This window comes from Camelina sativa, chromosome 3 (assembly GCF_030686135.1).
Source record: "Camelina sativa cultivar CO46 ecotype springtype chromosome 3, ASM3068613v1".
NCBI classification, from domain to species: domain Eukaryota; kingdom Viridiplantae; phylum Streptophyta; class Magnoliopsida; order Brassicales; family Brassicaceae; genus Camelina; species Camelina sativa.
In genome coordinates, this window is record NC_141882.1 from 12,994,203 (window position 1) to 13,011,711 (window position 17,509).

The 17,509-nt window shown below is 35.3% G+C and overlaps 2 protein-coding genes and 1 pseudogene across 3 annotated transcripts; 2 read left to right on the forward strand and 1 right to left on the reverse strand.

Annotated features, from left to right (window-relative positions):
* Position 1: 1 nt before the first annotated feature.
* On the reverse strand, positions 2–649 carry LOC147946875 (uncharacterized). Its single transcript, XM_087503625.1, has one exon. The coding sequence runs from the start codon at positions 647–649 to the stop codon at positions 2–4; it is 648 nt and encodes a 215-aa protein (XP_087359751.1).
* A 4,141-nt stretch (positions 650–4,790) lies between these two features.
* Positions 4,791–8,824, forward strand: LOC104777053 (CBL-interacting serine/threonine-protein kinase 23). 2 transcript variants are annotated; one of them, XM_010501251.3, is made up of 15 exons: positions 4,791–5,541; positions 5,648–5,710; positions 5,944–6,015; positions 6,107–6,214; positions 6,313–6,393; positions 6,528–6,581; positions 6,684–6,809; positions 6,999–7,088; positions 7,201–7,320; positions 7,404–7,529; positions 7,746–7,862; positions 7,956–8,012; positions 8,108–8,182; positions 8,313–8,391; positions 8,491–8,824. In XM_010501251.3, exons 1-15 carry the CDS (start codon positions 5,305–5,307, stop codon positions 8,547–8,549), a joined length of 1,464 nt encoding a protein of 487 aa, XP_010499553.1. In that variant the 5' UTR covers positions 4,791–5,304; the 3' UTR covers positions 8,550–8,824. The 2 variants fall into 2 exon arrangements, with proteins under 2 accessions (XP_010499553.1, XP_010499554.1); XM_010501252.3 differs by having other exon boundaries at positions 8,497–8,824.
* A 5,010-nt stretch (positions 8,825–13,834) lies between these two features.
* On the forward strand, positions 13,835–15,286 carry LOC147946876 (uncharacterized; annotated as a pseudogene).
* The last annotated feature ends 2,223 nt before the right edge of the window (positions 15,287–17,509 follow it).

The window sequence follows — 17,509 nt, forward strand, 5'->3', positions numbered from 1 at the left end:
TTCAACTTCCCTGAGTCAGTCTCCTTAGCTTTTGATGCAGATCGCGGTGGTAATGGCCCGGAACAAACCTTCTCCTCATGATAGCCTTCATCTCAGCCCAAGTCTCAATCGGATATTCGCCATTACGTCTTCGTGAAGTCACCAACTGATCCCACCAGCTAAGTGCATACTCACTAAACTCAACAGCCGCCATTCGCACCTTATTGATCTCAGAATAGTGTTGAAAATTGAAAACTTGTTCTACCTTCTTCTCCCACTCCAAGTAGACATCTGGATCATTTTTCCCAATAAATGGTGGAATTTTAAACTTCAGCCCTCCAATGTTATCATCATTTCTTTCTCTTCCTTCTCGCACACGTCTAGGTCTCCTTCGGCCTCCTTGAGATGAGTTTCCACTACGACTGTAGTAATCTTCAGCTGCTACATCTCTTGGCATTCTTAACTCCTCCTCTACTTTCCTCTGTTGATTAGGCAAGTTTTGTGGTTGCCTTTGTTGTGCTTCTGCTTGAACTTCGTCCAACCTCTCATAGACTCCATTCATCTCAACCCTCATCATCCTCCGCATTTCTCCCAACAATGCTTCCATCTGGATATTTTGAAGTCTCCCGGGTTGTTCTACTTCATGGTTGTTATTTTCTCCGTCAGCCATATTTGAAGAAACCTGCAAGATGAACAAACTCACAAAAACAAAATCCTCACAAGTGTTTACTCTCAAGTGTTTCACTCACCAGTGTTTACTCTCAACTCTCAAAGTGTGTTCTAGTGACTCTCAAAGGTTCAAATAGAACAGAAACCAATCAAACCCAATGTTTTTCCAAAACAGTCGAAACAGAATCAAACTCAGCGAGATACCAAAAGATAAAACAGAACCGATTGATAGAAGTAGATTTTTTTTTTTTGAATAGAAAAGAACTTTTTTTTCTCTCTTTTTTTTTCCTTTTTTTTTTGTTTTGTTTTTTTGTTTTGTTTTTTTCTTTTTTTTCTTTTTGCTTTTTTTTTTTTGCTTTTTTTTTTAAGAATAAAATAAATAGAAATAGAAGATGAAAAGATGAGAAGATGAAAATAAAGAAGATGGAAAGATAGAAAGATGATAGATAGAAGATTGAAAGATAGAAAATGATAGGAAGAAGATGAACGGTTAGAAGATGATAAAATGATATAATACCAAACTCAAGGGTGTGCTCTGATACCACTTGATATGATCCTCCCAAGGATTCAACACCTTCGAGTTGGTTGATAGAGACACCTTGATTCTAAAGACGACGAAGCCTCAAGAATAAGGATGGTGGAATGAATGGTTGCACAAGAGTTGCGGAAAGACTCTTGATATACCGGTTTGATCTTTCAGCCTCGCACCAAAAAGATCGGATCTCTCAACCTCGCACCAAGGAGATCGGGGTTTTGACTATCGGAATCACACCAAGTAGTCGGTTTTGATTGTTGGAATCACACCAAGCAATCGGTTTTGTTCACAAAGAACAGAAGAGAATCACTCTCAAAAAGAAAAGGTTTTGATAAAAAGTTGAATTGTTATTTCAATGATCTTACATGAGTTTATATAGGATAAGAAAACTTGGTAACAAAGCCAAGTATTAACTAGTCTTAAAACTAAAAAAACAATTAAGATAGATGGTTGAATGAAGACCCAATTCTTGTGCATGTATTCCTTCCTCCAAAGTGACTCTAGGTGCATGTATCTCAATTTTCGTCACTCTTCTTTGACCACAAAATAAAGTGATTATTTTGGGCTTTCTTGGACTTGAATTAGGTTCAAAGTGGGCTGGACTTGATAGGTATCATCTCCAATAGATTTTCCAATGCTCTCTTTGACCATAAGCTCTTGAATAAGCTCATTTAGTGCATCCTTTAGCTTCTTAGCTTTTGCTCTAGTCATTGGTCCTTGAGGTACAAGCAATGGTTCCTCAGCTACAAGCTCCTCAGGTTCAAGCTCAGCTACATGTTCCTCAGCTTCAAACTCAGCTACAAGCTCAGCTACAAGCTCATCCTCCTTAGTCCCATCCATGATCACATCACTATACTAGATCTGAACTGAGTATGCATTGTTAACGAAAACTAGGCATCCTTGTTGAAGTTTTATAGTCTCGCTAAATTATATGTGAATATATAACTGATAAGTCTACGTTTCTATAGTTTAGGAGTTTAAGATTCTACGGTAGTACTGATAATTGTTCAATATATTACAAGCTAGCCTACGAGGAAAAAAAAAACAAATAAACATATTTTTGTCATGTGAATATATAAAACGATTATGATTATAACCCAAACGCACTCTACTCAATCGATTAAAATGAATATTGTATCATTCTATTATAATTGGATTCACATATATATGGTCTTATACATGTAAGAAACTAATTAAGGCTCCCATCGGTAACCTGATATAATCGCATTATAATATCGCAGTATAATACAAACTGCAGAATGAAAACTCGAATAATGAATACCCAGAAAATAAAAATGGCTGAATAAAATTACTTAGAAAACGTAATTATGCTATCATGTGTTACCTATAGGAACTTAAGAGTATTGCAAAATTTGTTTTCTCGCCAATAATATTAATCATTGCAAAACTAATTAATACTACTAATCATTTTAATTAGGCAAAAAAACAAGGTCTTGGTTGGCTCCAACAGACACTCTTAACATGATTGTTTCTGTTAAGGTCCGTTAATTTAGGTTTTCTTTATTTTTGTGGTCATCGATGTATCAAAATCAAACTTGGTTTCCGAGGTCAAATATAATAATGACTGACGAGGAATATACGTTTCTTAATAAGAAAGTCACATAGCTCATGCTTTGTTATTATTGTAACTATAACTTGGAACCAAAATTTAAACTGATTTTAGGGTTTATAAAAAAACTAACTAAATCTTTTATAAACAATGATCATCTAATTACAATTCTAGTGAAAGTATTTGAAAATATAGGAAAATATATTAAACGACTAAACCAGTACTAATATGATAACATTTTTCTAGAGTATGGCATCATGGGGACTGCAGGTTATAAATATTTTAAAGTCAAACCTTTCTAGAAAACGTGGCAAGTTCATGGATCTACATTTTCCCATCAATGATTTTGTTCTCTTATTATATGGTGATAGGAGGATGATTCCTTCTTCATGAAAACAATACATATCTTCTTCTCACTGATGAATGATGAACATTATAATAACAGAAGAAACCAAACTATTTGGGTTGACAACTAAAAAAGTAAAGCTATTTTAGATTGATTGATAAATATATTTGAAACCATGAATACAAAATCCAGATTAGAACAATAACACTATACTTTACAATAGAACATTATTTCTTATAGAGAAAACACAAACACGTAATCTAGAAGATACAAGATTCTAAATATATGATCAAACCATGGAATTTTATTGTTTAATGCTATGGTTTGTACTAATGCATTGTTTAATGTCTTGTATCAATGCCCCTTTGTAAAACGATTTAGGCTTGAAAAGGGCACGTGGCTCTTTGATATACTGCTAACGGCTTTTCCATAACATCAAAAGTTGAAGTGGACGTTTTCAAAACTTCACAATATAAGTTTTTATTAGAGTTAATATAATAAGATATTCCTCTTAACATTTTATAAGTCTCATAAGTATATGTTTGGAATCTCGGAGTATAAAAGGATAATACTGGATAAATGCTGGAAGCTAAATTGGATAAGTGGTAGTAGAAGCTTCTTTTCTTGGTCTAAACTCTAAAGTTTCGATACCCACATAATAAGATTCTGATGTTAAGACTTAAGACTCGTTCTAAAGTTTTGAGTTCGAATGGTTATTGATGCCGATAAATTGATTTGTGTAATACTCTGTAAATTGATTTGTGGATTATATACTGTTTTTTTTTTATTTTTTTTTATTTTACTAATTCATAAATTATATTTGCAGTAGACAAATTCAATTTTTTTTTTAACAATTATTGTCGTAAATCTGTTACAAACCGCTTTGACAAACAGATAGAATTGATCCATAACGATTCGTAGTCTATATATATCACAAATAAAATAAACTAAACTGATGATGATGGATTTATTCACTTCAACTATCGTAACCTTGACATTAAACTATTTACCACATAAAATTTACGCCATGAATAAAAAAGGATGGCAAATCAATTTTTTTTTTTTTTTTATTGCCTCATAGAAGAATCATTCATAGCTACCAGCTTCACAAGAAAGGATCGTTGTCAAATCATATGTATAAAAGTGTCCAACACTATATTTTTTAGTTACAGAATGTGTTTAATGATAAGAGATACAATTGCATAAATTCCTGATTGACATATAAAAAGCCTCATAAGTCATAACTTTTGTCAATAAACGTCGCTTTACATTTGACCCAAAATAACCTCAAATTTTTGTCAAATTTTTGTTATACCCAAATACGAAAACGCTCATTGCAAGTAAAAAAGAACTAAAGAATCATCATATATATATTGGTTACGAAACGTTTACAAACAAATAAATAAATCACTGTATATTACCAGGAAGGAAGAAGATAAAGAAAAATGCTTACTTTAGTAACGGTTTTGACTTTTGCCATTGGAAATTTTCTTACCCAGTTTTTCAAACTTTGCGTAAATAATAATAATAATAAGCCTAGAGAATTATTATAAAAATGTAACAATGTAGCATGCATGCGTCAGAAGAAAAGAAAAAAAAAAACCACAGATATAACCTTCCTCGTATAATCCCTAAACAGAATTTAATTAAACATTTCATTAATTAAACAACTTTACTGACCAAAACAAAACAATTAAATAAAAATAAATATAACTTTAAATCCTCTTCCACCCACAGAATCACAAAACTCTCTCTCTCTCTCTCGCTGTAAGCCTGTTGTTTACTCGCTTTTTTCTCAAAACCGGCTTCGATTTTTTTCCCTTTGTAGCCGAAATTTGCGATTAATATCAGAAAAAAAAACACATTTAATTCACCTTTACTGAAAAAAATTCTTCACTAACAATTTTTTTTTTGAAAATCCTCTCCTATTGTGATGAGTCTTCGTCTTCGTCTTCGTCGTCCGGTTTGAATTTTCTCCGCACGCGAAATTTGAAATCCCCGAGATTTTGATTTTCCGGTCTCCGGGTTCCCTTTTAGGGTTTTTTTTTTAATCGTCTGCAGATCTCACGATGAGCGTAGCCAAATCCCAAGTATGGCAGCCATGCAAGAAGAAGAGGTCCTCCTCCTCCTCCTCCTCCTCCTCCTTATGATTCATTAGCAATAGAGATCTATCTATATCTGTAGAAGCAAGCGAGATTCAGAGATATGGCTTCACGAACAACACCTTCACGATCGACTCCTTCTCGATCAACGCCTTCTGGTGGTGGTGGTGGTGGTGGTTCTTCAGGTAGGACACGAGTTGGTAAGTATGAGCTTGGTAGAACTTTGGGTGAAGGAACCTTCGCTAAGGTCAAATTCGCTAGAAATGTTGAGAATGGTGATAATGTCGCCATTAAGGTTATTGATAAAGAGAAAGTCACCAAAAACAAGATGATCGCTCAGGTTCTCTTCATTAATACACAAAATCTCTTTGTTTATCTGATTTACGCTGCCTGTGATATATATATATATATATGTCACCTTGGATTTTGTTTTTTTTTTTTGGTAGATCAAGCGTGAGATTTCTACAATGAAATTGATCAAGCACCCAAATGTGATCCGTATGTTTGAGGTTTTTTATTCTACATCTCCCCTGTATCTATACAAGACTCTTAAAAAGAGCTTTCTATTCCAAAGTTTTTGTTCTTAGAATCTGAGATTCGTTTTGAAGTTATGGAACATAGTTTTGTGGTCCCTGGCTAGGCTAGATCATATATTTATATTTAACGGATTTTTGATTATTCTATGTTTTGGTATCTTTGTAGTTACCGATTGATTCTCTTCTTCTTCTTCTTATTTGTTCAGGTGATGGCTAGCAAAACTAAGATCTACTTCGTTTTGGAATTCGTGACTGGTGGGGAGCTTTTCGATAAAATTGTAAGCTTTCATTGAAAGATTGTGTTTTTTTTCTTCTTAATACTATGTGGTTAATGAGATCTTGATTTCTTTATAACTGTCATGTATGTAGTCAAGCAATGGGAGATTGAAGGAAGATGAGGCGAGGAAGTACTTCCAACAGCTTATTAATGCGGTTGATTATTGTCATAGCAGAGGAGTTTATCATCGAGACCTTAAGGTTAGAAGAAATCCTACTTTTGTGATACTCTTTGCATAGGGTTCTTGTGAATGAATTTGGTTTCAGAATTAAAAAAAGTTTACCTTTTCTGGTTGCAGCCAGAAAATTTGCTTTTGGATGCTAATGGTGCTTTGAAAGTGTCTGATTTTGGATTGAGCGCTCTTCCTCAGCAAGTTCGAGTGAGCATCCATATATGTTGATTTCATTGTTGTATATGTGATAGTTTGATAATTCAGCTACTATGTATGGCCTCTAAGGGAAAGTTTTCCATGAGTTATCAAAAGCTGATTTTGTTGTGATCCTTCTTCTTTAGGAGGATGGGTTACTTCACACAACATGCGGAACACCCAATTATGTTGCTCCGGAGGTATTATCATCGACTGCTACTGAAAACTGACACACGGTTGTCTTGAAGGTATCAAGTCTATTATTTTCTAGTCTCGGTAACCTTGTATTTTTTTCTCTTTAGGTAATCAACAACAAAGGTTATGATGGAGCGAAGGCGGATTTGTGGTCTTGTGGAGTAATTCTCTTTGTCTTAATGGCTGGTTATTTACCTTTTGAAGATTCTAACCTGACTTCATTATATAAAAAGGTATTACGCTTTGTTCTTTTTCTTTTGCTTTCCTTTGATACATATTCATTTTGCATGCTATCAGAAAGGCGTTTGAATTTCTAGAAGGTGTCATTTGGTTTGTATGGGGAGGAGCCTCTGTGATTTTTATAGGACACGAGAGTTATATAGCATAGATGCCACCTCAGCCTTCTTTCTTCATGATTACAGATATTCAAAGCAGAATTTACCTGTCCTCCCTGGTTTTCTGCTAGTGCAAAGAAGTTAATCAAAAGGATTTTGGATCCCAGTCCAGCAACGGTATATTTTTCTTACCCTATTATATTAGAGGGGATTCCCTTTGAAGAGGCAAAGGCTTCTATTGTATTGAGTAGATCTGAAAGCTTTACACTGATTTTTTTATATTGGGCAGAGGATTACATTTGCTGAGGTCATTGAAAATGAGTGGTTTAAAAAAGGGTATAAAGCACCTAAATTTGAGAATGCTGATGTCAGCCTTGATGATGTTGATGCAATCTTTGATGACTCAGGGGTAAAGCTTATGCTCTTTTGGGTTTTTTTTCTTTCTGTAGTTTGTCCTGGATGATTGCTCAGTTAGTTTTTGTTTGTTAATAGGAGTCTAAGAATCTTGTTGTGGAGAGGCGAGAAGAAGGACCCAAAACACCAGTAACTATGAATGCTTTTGAGCTCATCTCAACATCCCAGGGTCTCAATCTCGGTTCACTTTTCGAAAAACAAATGGTACAGATGTCTGATAAGTAAAAGCTGGTCCTTAGAATTCAGCCGTCAAGGCTCTCATTTTGTTGACGATTTTAAACTATTTCTTTTGCCGGTTTGCTCAGAACCTAATAAGAAGTAGCTTTTTGCCACCAAATTTTAGTGACCAATACTTTTCTTTGGAGGCCATTCTTAGTTTGATAAAGTCGTCATTCTGATTGATAAGCATCTCGATTTCAGGGGCTTGTGAAGCGAAAAACTCGATTTACTTCCAAATCTTCGGCTAATGAGATTGTTACAAAAATTGAGGCTGCGGCAGCACCTATGGGGTTTGATGTCAAGACAAATAACTACAAGGTTAGAATACTGTTACATATTTACCCGTGCTGTGGAGTTGTACTGGTTTGATGCTTCTCATTAGACCCTTTTATCATTTCACACCTCCTTCAGATGAAGCTGACAGGAGAAAAATCAGGCCGCAAGGGTCAGTTGGCAGTTGCCACTGAGGTTAGGTTTCACAATGACCAGTGCTCAACCTTTGTATAGTGTCACCCAATGTTGGATGAGAACCTAATTTTAACTTAATTAACATCTACCTTCAGGTTTTTCAAGTTGCTCCATCTCTTTACATGGTTGAAATGCGAAAATCAGGGGGTGACACGTTGGAATTCCACAAGGTATGCAAGGCTTATTAATGCTGATCTGGTTATATCAAACCCGAGCTTGTGCTTTTGTTTGTCAAATGAAGTTCCAGTAACTGATGTTTGAATCTTTACCCTTTTGTCTCCTTTCTTGCTCTTCTTTTAGTTTTACAAGAACCTTACCACGGGACTTAAGGACATTGTTTGGAAAACCATCGACGAAGAGAAAGAGGAAGGGACCGATGGTAAGTATCCGCCTTGAATATTATTATGTTTACTAGATAAAGCCTAGAAAGGAGAAACTAACGAAACATCTGAACACAAATCCTTTTCGTCTATTCAAGTTTCAGGTGGTACTAATGGTGCCATGGCTAACCGGACAGTTGCGAAACAGTCGGCATAAGCTGTTTACTTTTTTCAAAAATAGATTTTTTTTTTCTACGGTTAATAAATTTACTATAGTAGTTGGTGGGGTTGCGAGTGGGTTTGAAGTTATACAAAGGAAGCGTTGTTAAGAAGTGAAGCAAAGCAGTTTGAAACTATATTGGGAAATGGGGATTATTGATAATTTAATCTTGTTTGATTCCATGGAATGTTGTGAATAGCATGCGTGTTGCGAGTATCTTGGCTTGAATCGATTAACCGGAAAGTAAAAGCATTACAGATTTGGTTTTGCCATTTCTACATCTGTTTACACTTTAGACAGTGAGGTTTGGTAGATGATTTTTCACTTTAAAACCCGAAAAAGGAAAGCGATTAAAAACCAATATCAGCAATCTAGCCAAAAACAAACTGAATGTGTATATTATATGATTTGACGTTAATGAGAATTAAAAGAAAAAAGTTCGTAATGTGTATATTCCCGTTCGTTTGGTTGACGCAGGCAAAAGCAACTGCGTCTAGATTTTTAATCGTTTATTCTAAAATATTGAGACTACTATTTGTAGATTTTTAATCGTTTATTCTAAAATATTGAGATTACTATTTGTAAAATATAATTTATAAAAATAATAAAATTTAATTTTTTTTATTTATTCTATAATAATTATTTCAATACAATAAAGACTAATAACTTAAGTGGGAAATATACAGTAATAATGATGGTTAAAAATTTAGTATATTTTATAATTTTTGTAAGACGTGATGGTCTTTATAATAACAAATTTATGAAAATGTTACAAAATTTAAAGTACAATTAGTTAGTTTCCAATTTTTATAAATAAAAGTGTTAAATTGTAAATAAAAATAGTATTTATTTGATATATTCTTTTTAGAGGAAAAATAGTGAAAATCATTGGAACAAAATTCATTTGTATTATAGAAATCTTCTGTTATAGAAGAAAAAATAGGAAAAAGCATTGGAGATGGTCTAAGAATTCCAGTGTCTCTTTTTTATTTTATAATATTCTAGACATATATGCATGCTTGTACTAAAAATTTGTGTCAAATCTTTTTTAGTCATTAATTTAAAATTCAAATGATAAAGTATTACTATCATTTTAACCGTCTATATCATGTCTTGTTTATATATACACATCAATCCCTCCCCTGACACCAATTTTATTGTAAAATGTGCAAAAAATTTACAAAAATACTTAGGTTCACCACTAGAGGTGAATGATTGTATTCACTGGCTCTTTTCTCAACCAATTAGAATCTTGTATCGAATATTTCTTTTAAATAATAAATTAAATTTAAGTTAAAAAGCAAAACAAATTAAGGAAACAAATCTTGTATACTTTTAACTAAGGAAAGTTAAATATTGGCTTGGTTTAAATTTTACAGTTAAACAAGGTTATATATCGGTTTGGGTTTATAAATGAGAATTAGGGTTTAGATTTTACAATTAGAACGAAATTATATGTCGATTTGGGTTTCCAAATGAAGTGATTAGGTTTAGATTTTACAATTAATACAAAATTATATGTCGGTTTGGGTTTACAAATGTGTTGGTTAAAGTTTAGATTTTACAATTAGAACAAAATTATATGGCGGTTTGGGTTTACAAATGAGGTGGTTAGGGTTTATATTTTACAATTAGTATGAAATGAACGAAATTATATGTCGGCTTGGGTTTACAAATGAGGTGGTTAGGATTTAAATTTTACAATTAGAAAGAAATTATATATCGATTTAAGTTAATAAAATAGCGGTTTAGATTTTTTATTTTATAATAATGTATACATATTTTGTTCACATATTTTACAAGTGGGTGAATACATAGGTTGAACCGCAGGGGTGAACCCAAGTACTATTGTCCTTTACTATGTGCCATAAGCAAGCATGAAACAGAGTTGGATCCTTCATTAACCCCACCATAAAATAATATCAAATCCACATATCTTGCATCAGTGTGGTGTGTGATATCATTAAATTAATCCAACAAACAAGTCATATGAGTTTCCATAGAGATCCTAATATATATAAAAAACTTGTGCAATTTCATTAAATATGACAGCGGTAAAGAAACTTTTCTAGTTATCTTCGAAGTTGAAGACTTAAAAGTTTGCACACAGATGAAAAAAAAAAGAAATAATGTTTAACAAAAGGGGAATACATATATTTATTATAAACAAGAAGATACTGCTCTAGCAGCAGCAATACTGAATGATCTTTACAACAATCACAAGGATAAAGACAAAACAAAAGCCGTCGGCAGCGTACTCAGAGGCTTCAAAGCCAACGTAGTAGAGGATCTCGACAATGGAAACACAGCCTGAAATAATGCCCAAAACCATAAAAAAATTTTGATTTTCAAGAGAAGTATGAGAATCTCAAATTTTGATTTTTAACCATAAATTATCAGTTAGGACTTTCCATTAGATTCACAATTACAAATATCTTGAACTAAGAGTAAAATTAATAGTTAATCAATGGAAAATTATAATAAAATTGGCATATTTTCAAAAGATCTTGTTTTATAGTTTTGTACAAGATGTGATGATATACAATTTTCTTATATGTTTGATGTACATATAACTTATTGACTTATTGTAGTAAGATCATGCTTATTTTAAGGAGAATTTGTAAAAAAAATCATATGTTCCTATTAAAAAAGACAATAAGATTTGAATTTACGGATTTGTACATAACTTATATTTATTTATTTTGCATGTAGTTTGTGGTGGTGGTATATGTCTATAGATCTTTGGGTGAGCTTTGGGAATCAAAGTGGTTCATTAAGTATTGTTGGTGTTGGAATAACCCACAAGGCACCTAGCCAACATAGAATGAGAGTTGGAATAAGAAAATCTCACATTGGTTGGCATCATCATGATTATAATCATACGTTTTTACTTAGAGGCTTAGGGGGAGGGGGTGTTATTGGTTTATTGAATTGAAAATCTATCTATCTTATATACATTTTTGCAGCATTTTATGAAAAAAATCTTGGAGTTCCAACTTATTTACAATCATGCCATTAACATTAAATATTTATATTTTATAATTTACCATTTATTAAATTATGATAAGGTTTCCTATTTTTTAAAACAATTATTCTCTAATAATCTCAACTTTCCAAAAAAAATCGGAATCACTACTATTTGCATTAAATACTAATTTGAAAACTAATTAAATATATATAACTTTCCTTAAACTTGAAAAAACTTCTTCCTAATCAGAGTAATAATATTTTTGCGGGTTAAATAATTAAATCTGTTGCGGGTCAAACCTCACATGACGGGTTAACACATATTATCATGTTTTAACCATTAAAAGAAAACTAGAAGAACTGAATTAGTAAAATGTTCACATATCCTAATCCTGTAAACTCAAGGGAGACATATGAGTGCATATTATATACTCCCATGGGTTTTGTAAGATAATTTTTTGCAGGTTAAAGTCATTAAATTTGTTCCAGAACCGAGCTGACATTACCGGTTTGAACTAACACTAAAAATATTGATTTATTTCATATATTATAGATTTTAAACTCACAAAATAATTAACCATCCTACGAAACCCACGAAAGTATATACATGTCCGCAACCGTTTCAGTCCATACATTTTATTAAATTTTTAATGGTATAAATCTTTTAACTTATAACTTATTTTAAAGAAAAACATAACTAATATTAATGATAATTATTTCAAAAATAAATATACACATATTTACTAAAATGTTTAAATTTTTTAGAAACATAATAAAAACAAAAATAGTCCCGCGGTGTACCGCGAGTTCAAACCTAGTTGTATATTGCTTATGAAAATCAAAATAGATTATTGTTGAAATATTTCCTTTGGATTTGGATCTTATATTTTTCACTTTCTCATATCCATCTAAAGCATAATGTGGACTTTGAAAAAAAAAATCATGAATGATATATGATTTTAACTAGTATTTTAAAATCATAGAAATTTTAAAAATCAAAAATTGAATAAGACATAATTTTTGTTTAGATTTTCAGATCCGTTTTTTTCTAAATAAATTTTAAGACACACAGAATTTTATAATTTTAGTGTTGGATTTAGTCATTTAGATGATATAATAAAGTTTTTTTTGTGGTACAAGGAAAACAATAAGTTACAACAACTCTCTCTCTATCTATTAAGGTTAGTAGACTAAAACAACAATAATGGGCTTAACCAAACTAATGGCCGACTACTTATTTTTTTGTGTGTGGATAATGGGCCAATTATTTGTGAGTGAGTACTCTTCATCTTTGACTTGTTATGGTTGACTTCAAGTCATTACTTCAAGTCTTCAAGTGAAAACCTATATAAATTAATACTTTTTAAATTAATATTTATTATAAAATAATAAATTCTTTCACTCCCGAGTTTTTTCCTCTCCCGAGTCATGTTTTCAAAGAAACATGACATGTTTCGCATAACCGGATCTGGAGGCCATTCCATTTGATCATGGGATCTCCACAAACACAAGCACACACCCAAGCTTCAGAAGTTATGATATCAAGACCTTCCCGAGCTGACCGAGACCGAACGCGAGCTTTTGAGTTCATGCACTACGAGCGAACACTTGGTGGAGTCACAATCCACGGGTGAAACATTCTTGTTTAAATTGTACAAGAAGACCGACAAGATCATGGGCGGTGTTGCCAAAATGAAAACAAAAGGTTTAATGGTGTTCAAGCTTGACGAAGAAGGAAACACGGTTTACACTAAAGACATAGGAGATGTCTGGCATTTTCATCTGAAGGTCTGAACCTTTCTGTGTCCCTGCTAGCTCTTTTCCGGGCATGCTCCCTAACAAAGTCCACATCTTTGATTTCGCCGAGGTCGGATTAGTCGATCTTGCTGAATGCAGCTACGAGGGTGGTTCATCTAGATTCAGATTCAATGCCCCATACCATATTCCACCTCAAGATGTAATAGAATACTAGTTTTTGAGTCGTCTAGAGAATCTATGTCTGTCTATTATTGTTAAATCTTTCAAACATCATTCTCACTTGGAGACACTATTTCTCTGTTTGATGCATGTATAGAGATAAGGATAAGGACATATTGTTGTAATCTATATATTTACGATTAGTACGTATCTCGTAGATTTAGGATCTCTGCTGTATAAATACTTCTCTACTTCTATCAATACAGTGACACACATTATTCCATTCATATCATGGTATTGAGCCTAAACAAACGATCTTTGACCTAGCATTGTTTTGTTTTCTAGGCGTTGATTTTTCATTTTTTTTTTCTTTTAAATTACTATTCCTACTTGCTCTCATGTCTACTTCTTCTGCAACTTCATCTGCTACCTCCTCTACTACTACCTCTACTATGGCGGAGACCACCTCTTTGGAGACTTTGTATACTCTACATCCTTCGGATAACCCCGGTTCGCTTATCACCCCTGTTTTGCTTCGTGGTGATAACTACTCAGAATGGGCTACGGAGCTTTGGAACTCCCTCCAAGCGAAATAGAAGATTGGGTTTATTGATGGTTCTATCCCCAAACCACAAGCTAATCCCGATCTTGCCCGATGGATTTCTACTAACTCTATGATTGTGGGATGGATACGCACTGCTATTGATCCCCAAGTTCGTTCTACTGTCACTCATGTTCCGGATGCCCTCAAGCTTTGGGAGTCTCTCAAACGGCGGTTCTCCGTCACGAATGGTGTTCGCAAACATCTCCTGGAGGATGAAATTACCAACTGCAAACAGAATGGTCAATCTGTTCTTGTGTACTACGACCGTCTTTCTAAGCTTTGGGAGGAATTACATGCTTTTCAGTCTACTTCTACATGTACTTGTGCTGCTGCGGCTGACCTTGAGAAAGAACGTGAAGATAGGAGGGTTCACAAATTTCTTTTTGGTCTTGATGAGCCTCGCTTCAGTCACATACGTTCCCAGATCATTGACAAGGAACCACTACCTGACTTGAATATCGTCTACTCGCGTGTTATTCGGGCTGAACAACATCTCAACAACATGCGCTCCACTGAAGTCAAACAAGATGCTGTTGGTTTTGCAGTCAAAACCGATTTTGCTCCTTCTACTATGTCTACTCCTGCTACGGCTGCTGCTGTTGCTGCTCGGTCTCGTGATCCTCATCGCATGTGTACTCATTGCAAGCGAAAAGGACATGAAGCTTCAGAGTGTTTTCTCTTACATGGCTATCCCGATTGGTTTTTTGATCAACAACGTTTTGCTTCTTCAGGGCAGAGCACTCGGGGTCGTGGTGGTCGGACTCTTTCTTCTGGTGGTCGCGGGCGTGGTCTTGTCAATGTGAATGGGGTTTCTGCTTCTGTTAACACTTCCGCTTCTTCTGTTCCTGCTGATCAGATTACCGCACTCATCAACCTGCTTCAGAACCAACAGAGTCAACTTTCTACTGAACGTCTCTCTGGTAAAACAAAACTCACTGACGTTATTATAGACACTGGTGCATCTCATCATATGACAGGCGACTTGTCCTTGTTGCGGAATGTTTTTGATATAATGCCCTCTACGGTGACTTTTCCTGATGGCACAACCTCTCGTGCTACCAAGATTGGCACAATGCAATTGAATCGTGATTATTTTTTTATCTAATGTTCTCTATGTTCCTAATTTCAACTGTACACTCATCTCGGTAGCACGTCTTCTCAAACAGACGGGTTGTATTGCCATATTTACTGACACCCTATGTGTTTTACAGGACCGTTTTACGAGGACCCTGATTGGCGCCGGTGAAGAGAGAGAGGGGGTATACTATTTCAAGGGAGTCCAGGTTGCACGAGCTCATACTGCACGCAAGGAAGCTGTCTCATCTTCTGTTTTATGGCATCGAAGACTTGGTCATCCGTCCTACAAAATGCTTTCTAAGTTGCCGTTTTTTGATAGTTTACAAGTTGATTTTGGAGATACACACTCTTGTGACATTTGTTTTCGTGCCAAACAAACACGTTCTGTTTTTCATGAGAGTTTTAATAAAGCTTCTGCCCCTTTTGCTTTAATTCACTGCGATGTTTGGGGACCCTATCGTACTGTTTCCTTCTTAACAATTGTTGATGACTACTCTAGGGCTGTTTGGATTTATCTCATGCTCGCAAAATCAGAGGTTCAAGGACTGCTTAAGAATTTTTGTGCTATGAGCGCCAAACAGTTTGATAAACCGGTTAAAGCTGTTCGTTCCGACAATGGAACTGAGTTCATGGTTCTCTCCTCTTACTTTCGGCAGAATGGGATCGAACATCAGACCTCTTGTGTTGACACACCACAGCAGAATGGTCGTGTTGAAAGAAAACACCGACACATACTTAATGTTGTCCGATCAATCCTATTTAGAGCTAATCTTCCGGTTACATTTTGGGGTGAGAGTGTCCTTACTGCGGCTCATCTCATAAATCGTACTCCAACGCCTATTCTCCATGGTAAAAGTCCGTATGCCATGCTTTATGGTTGCTCACCTACTTATGATACTCTTCGCACCTTTGGTTGTCTATGTTATTCTCATCAGCGTCCCCGAGACAAGGATAAATTCAGTGATCGGAGCCGCAAATGTCTCTTTGTTGGTTACCCTTACGGCAAGAAAGCTTGGCGGTTATATGACATTGAGCGCCAAGAATTCTTTATCAGTCGTGATGTAGTTTTTCTAGAAGATCAATTTCCTGGTGTCCCTGGTACTACCTCTGTTACACCATCTATCTCTCTACCTGATCCTACTATTGATGATTGGCTGCCTTCTGCTCCAACTGTTGCTCATACTCCTATACCGGGTCCTGTTGTTACTCCGGCTGCTCTTCCTCCTTCTGTGTCTTCTCCCTCGGCTACTCCTCCATCTCTCGAACCTGCGGTTGATATTTCTCCACGTACATCTACTCGTACTTCTCCTACTCCATCCTCTTTGTCCTCTCAGGTTTCTCCTCCGGTTAGTACGACACCTGATCAGCCTGGTTCACCTACCAACGTATCTTCGCCCTCTGCGACACCTGATTCCTCTTCTCCTGGTTTACCGGAGTTACTTGGTCGGGGTCATCGTGTGAAACAACCTTCTGTTTTACTCAAGGATTATGTTGTTAAGTCTTCACATCTCCTTGCTTCCCCCCCTCTCGCTTCATCGCCTCCCGATCCGGGTTCTCCTACTTCCGTCTCAGGTACTACACTCTATCCTATTGTTGACAATCTTCCTCATGTCGATTTCTCTCCTAGTCACAGGGCTTTTATTGCTGCTGTCACCTCTGCGGTTGAGCCTAGTTTTCGAGAGGCTAGTCAAGATGATGTGTGGAACGATTCAATGTCTGATGAATACTCTGCTCTTGTGTCACAACGCACATGGGATGAGACTACTCTCCCTCCTGGAAAACGAGCTATTGGTAGCAAGTGGGTGTACAAAATCAAACATCACTCTGATGGGAGGATTGCCCGTTAGAAGTCTCGGCTGGTGGCTCTTGGTAATAGACAACGTGAGGGTCTTGATTATACTGACACTTTTGCTCCGGTTGCAAAACCGACTACTGTTTGTATGCTTCTTGAGTTTGCTGCTGCAAAGAAATGGGAGGTCCACCAAATGGATGTTCACAACGCTTTTTTACATGGAGATTTACATGAGGAGGTTTATATGAAGTTGCCACCGGGTTTCGAGAGTTCTGATCCTACTAAGGTTTGTTGCCTTCGTAAATCCATCTACGGTCTTAAGCAAGCACCTCGCTGTTGGTTTGCTAAACTAAGTGATGCTTTGCAGAAATATGGCTTCAAACAGAGCAGACCCGATTACTCTCATTTCTCATTCATTAAGGGTCCGACGGTTCTGCATATTCTGGTCTATGTCGATGATTTTATTGTGAGTGGCAATGATCTTTCGGCAATGCAACGTTTCAAGAATTATCTTAGTCAGTGCTTTCATATGAAAGATTTGGGGAAACTTAAGTATTTTCTGGGCATTGAGGTTGCTAGGAACAATGAAGGCATTTTCAT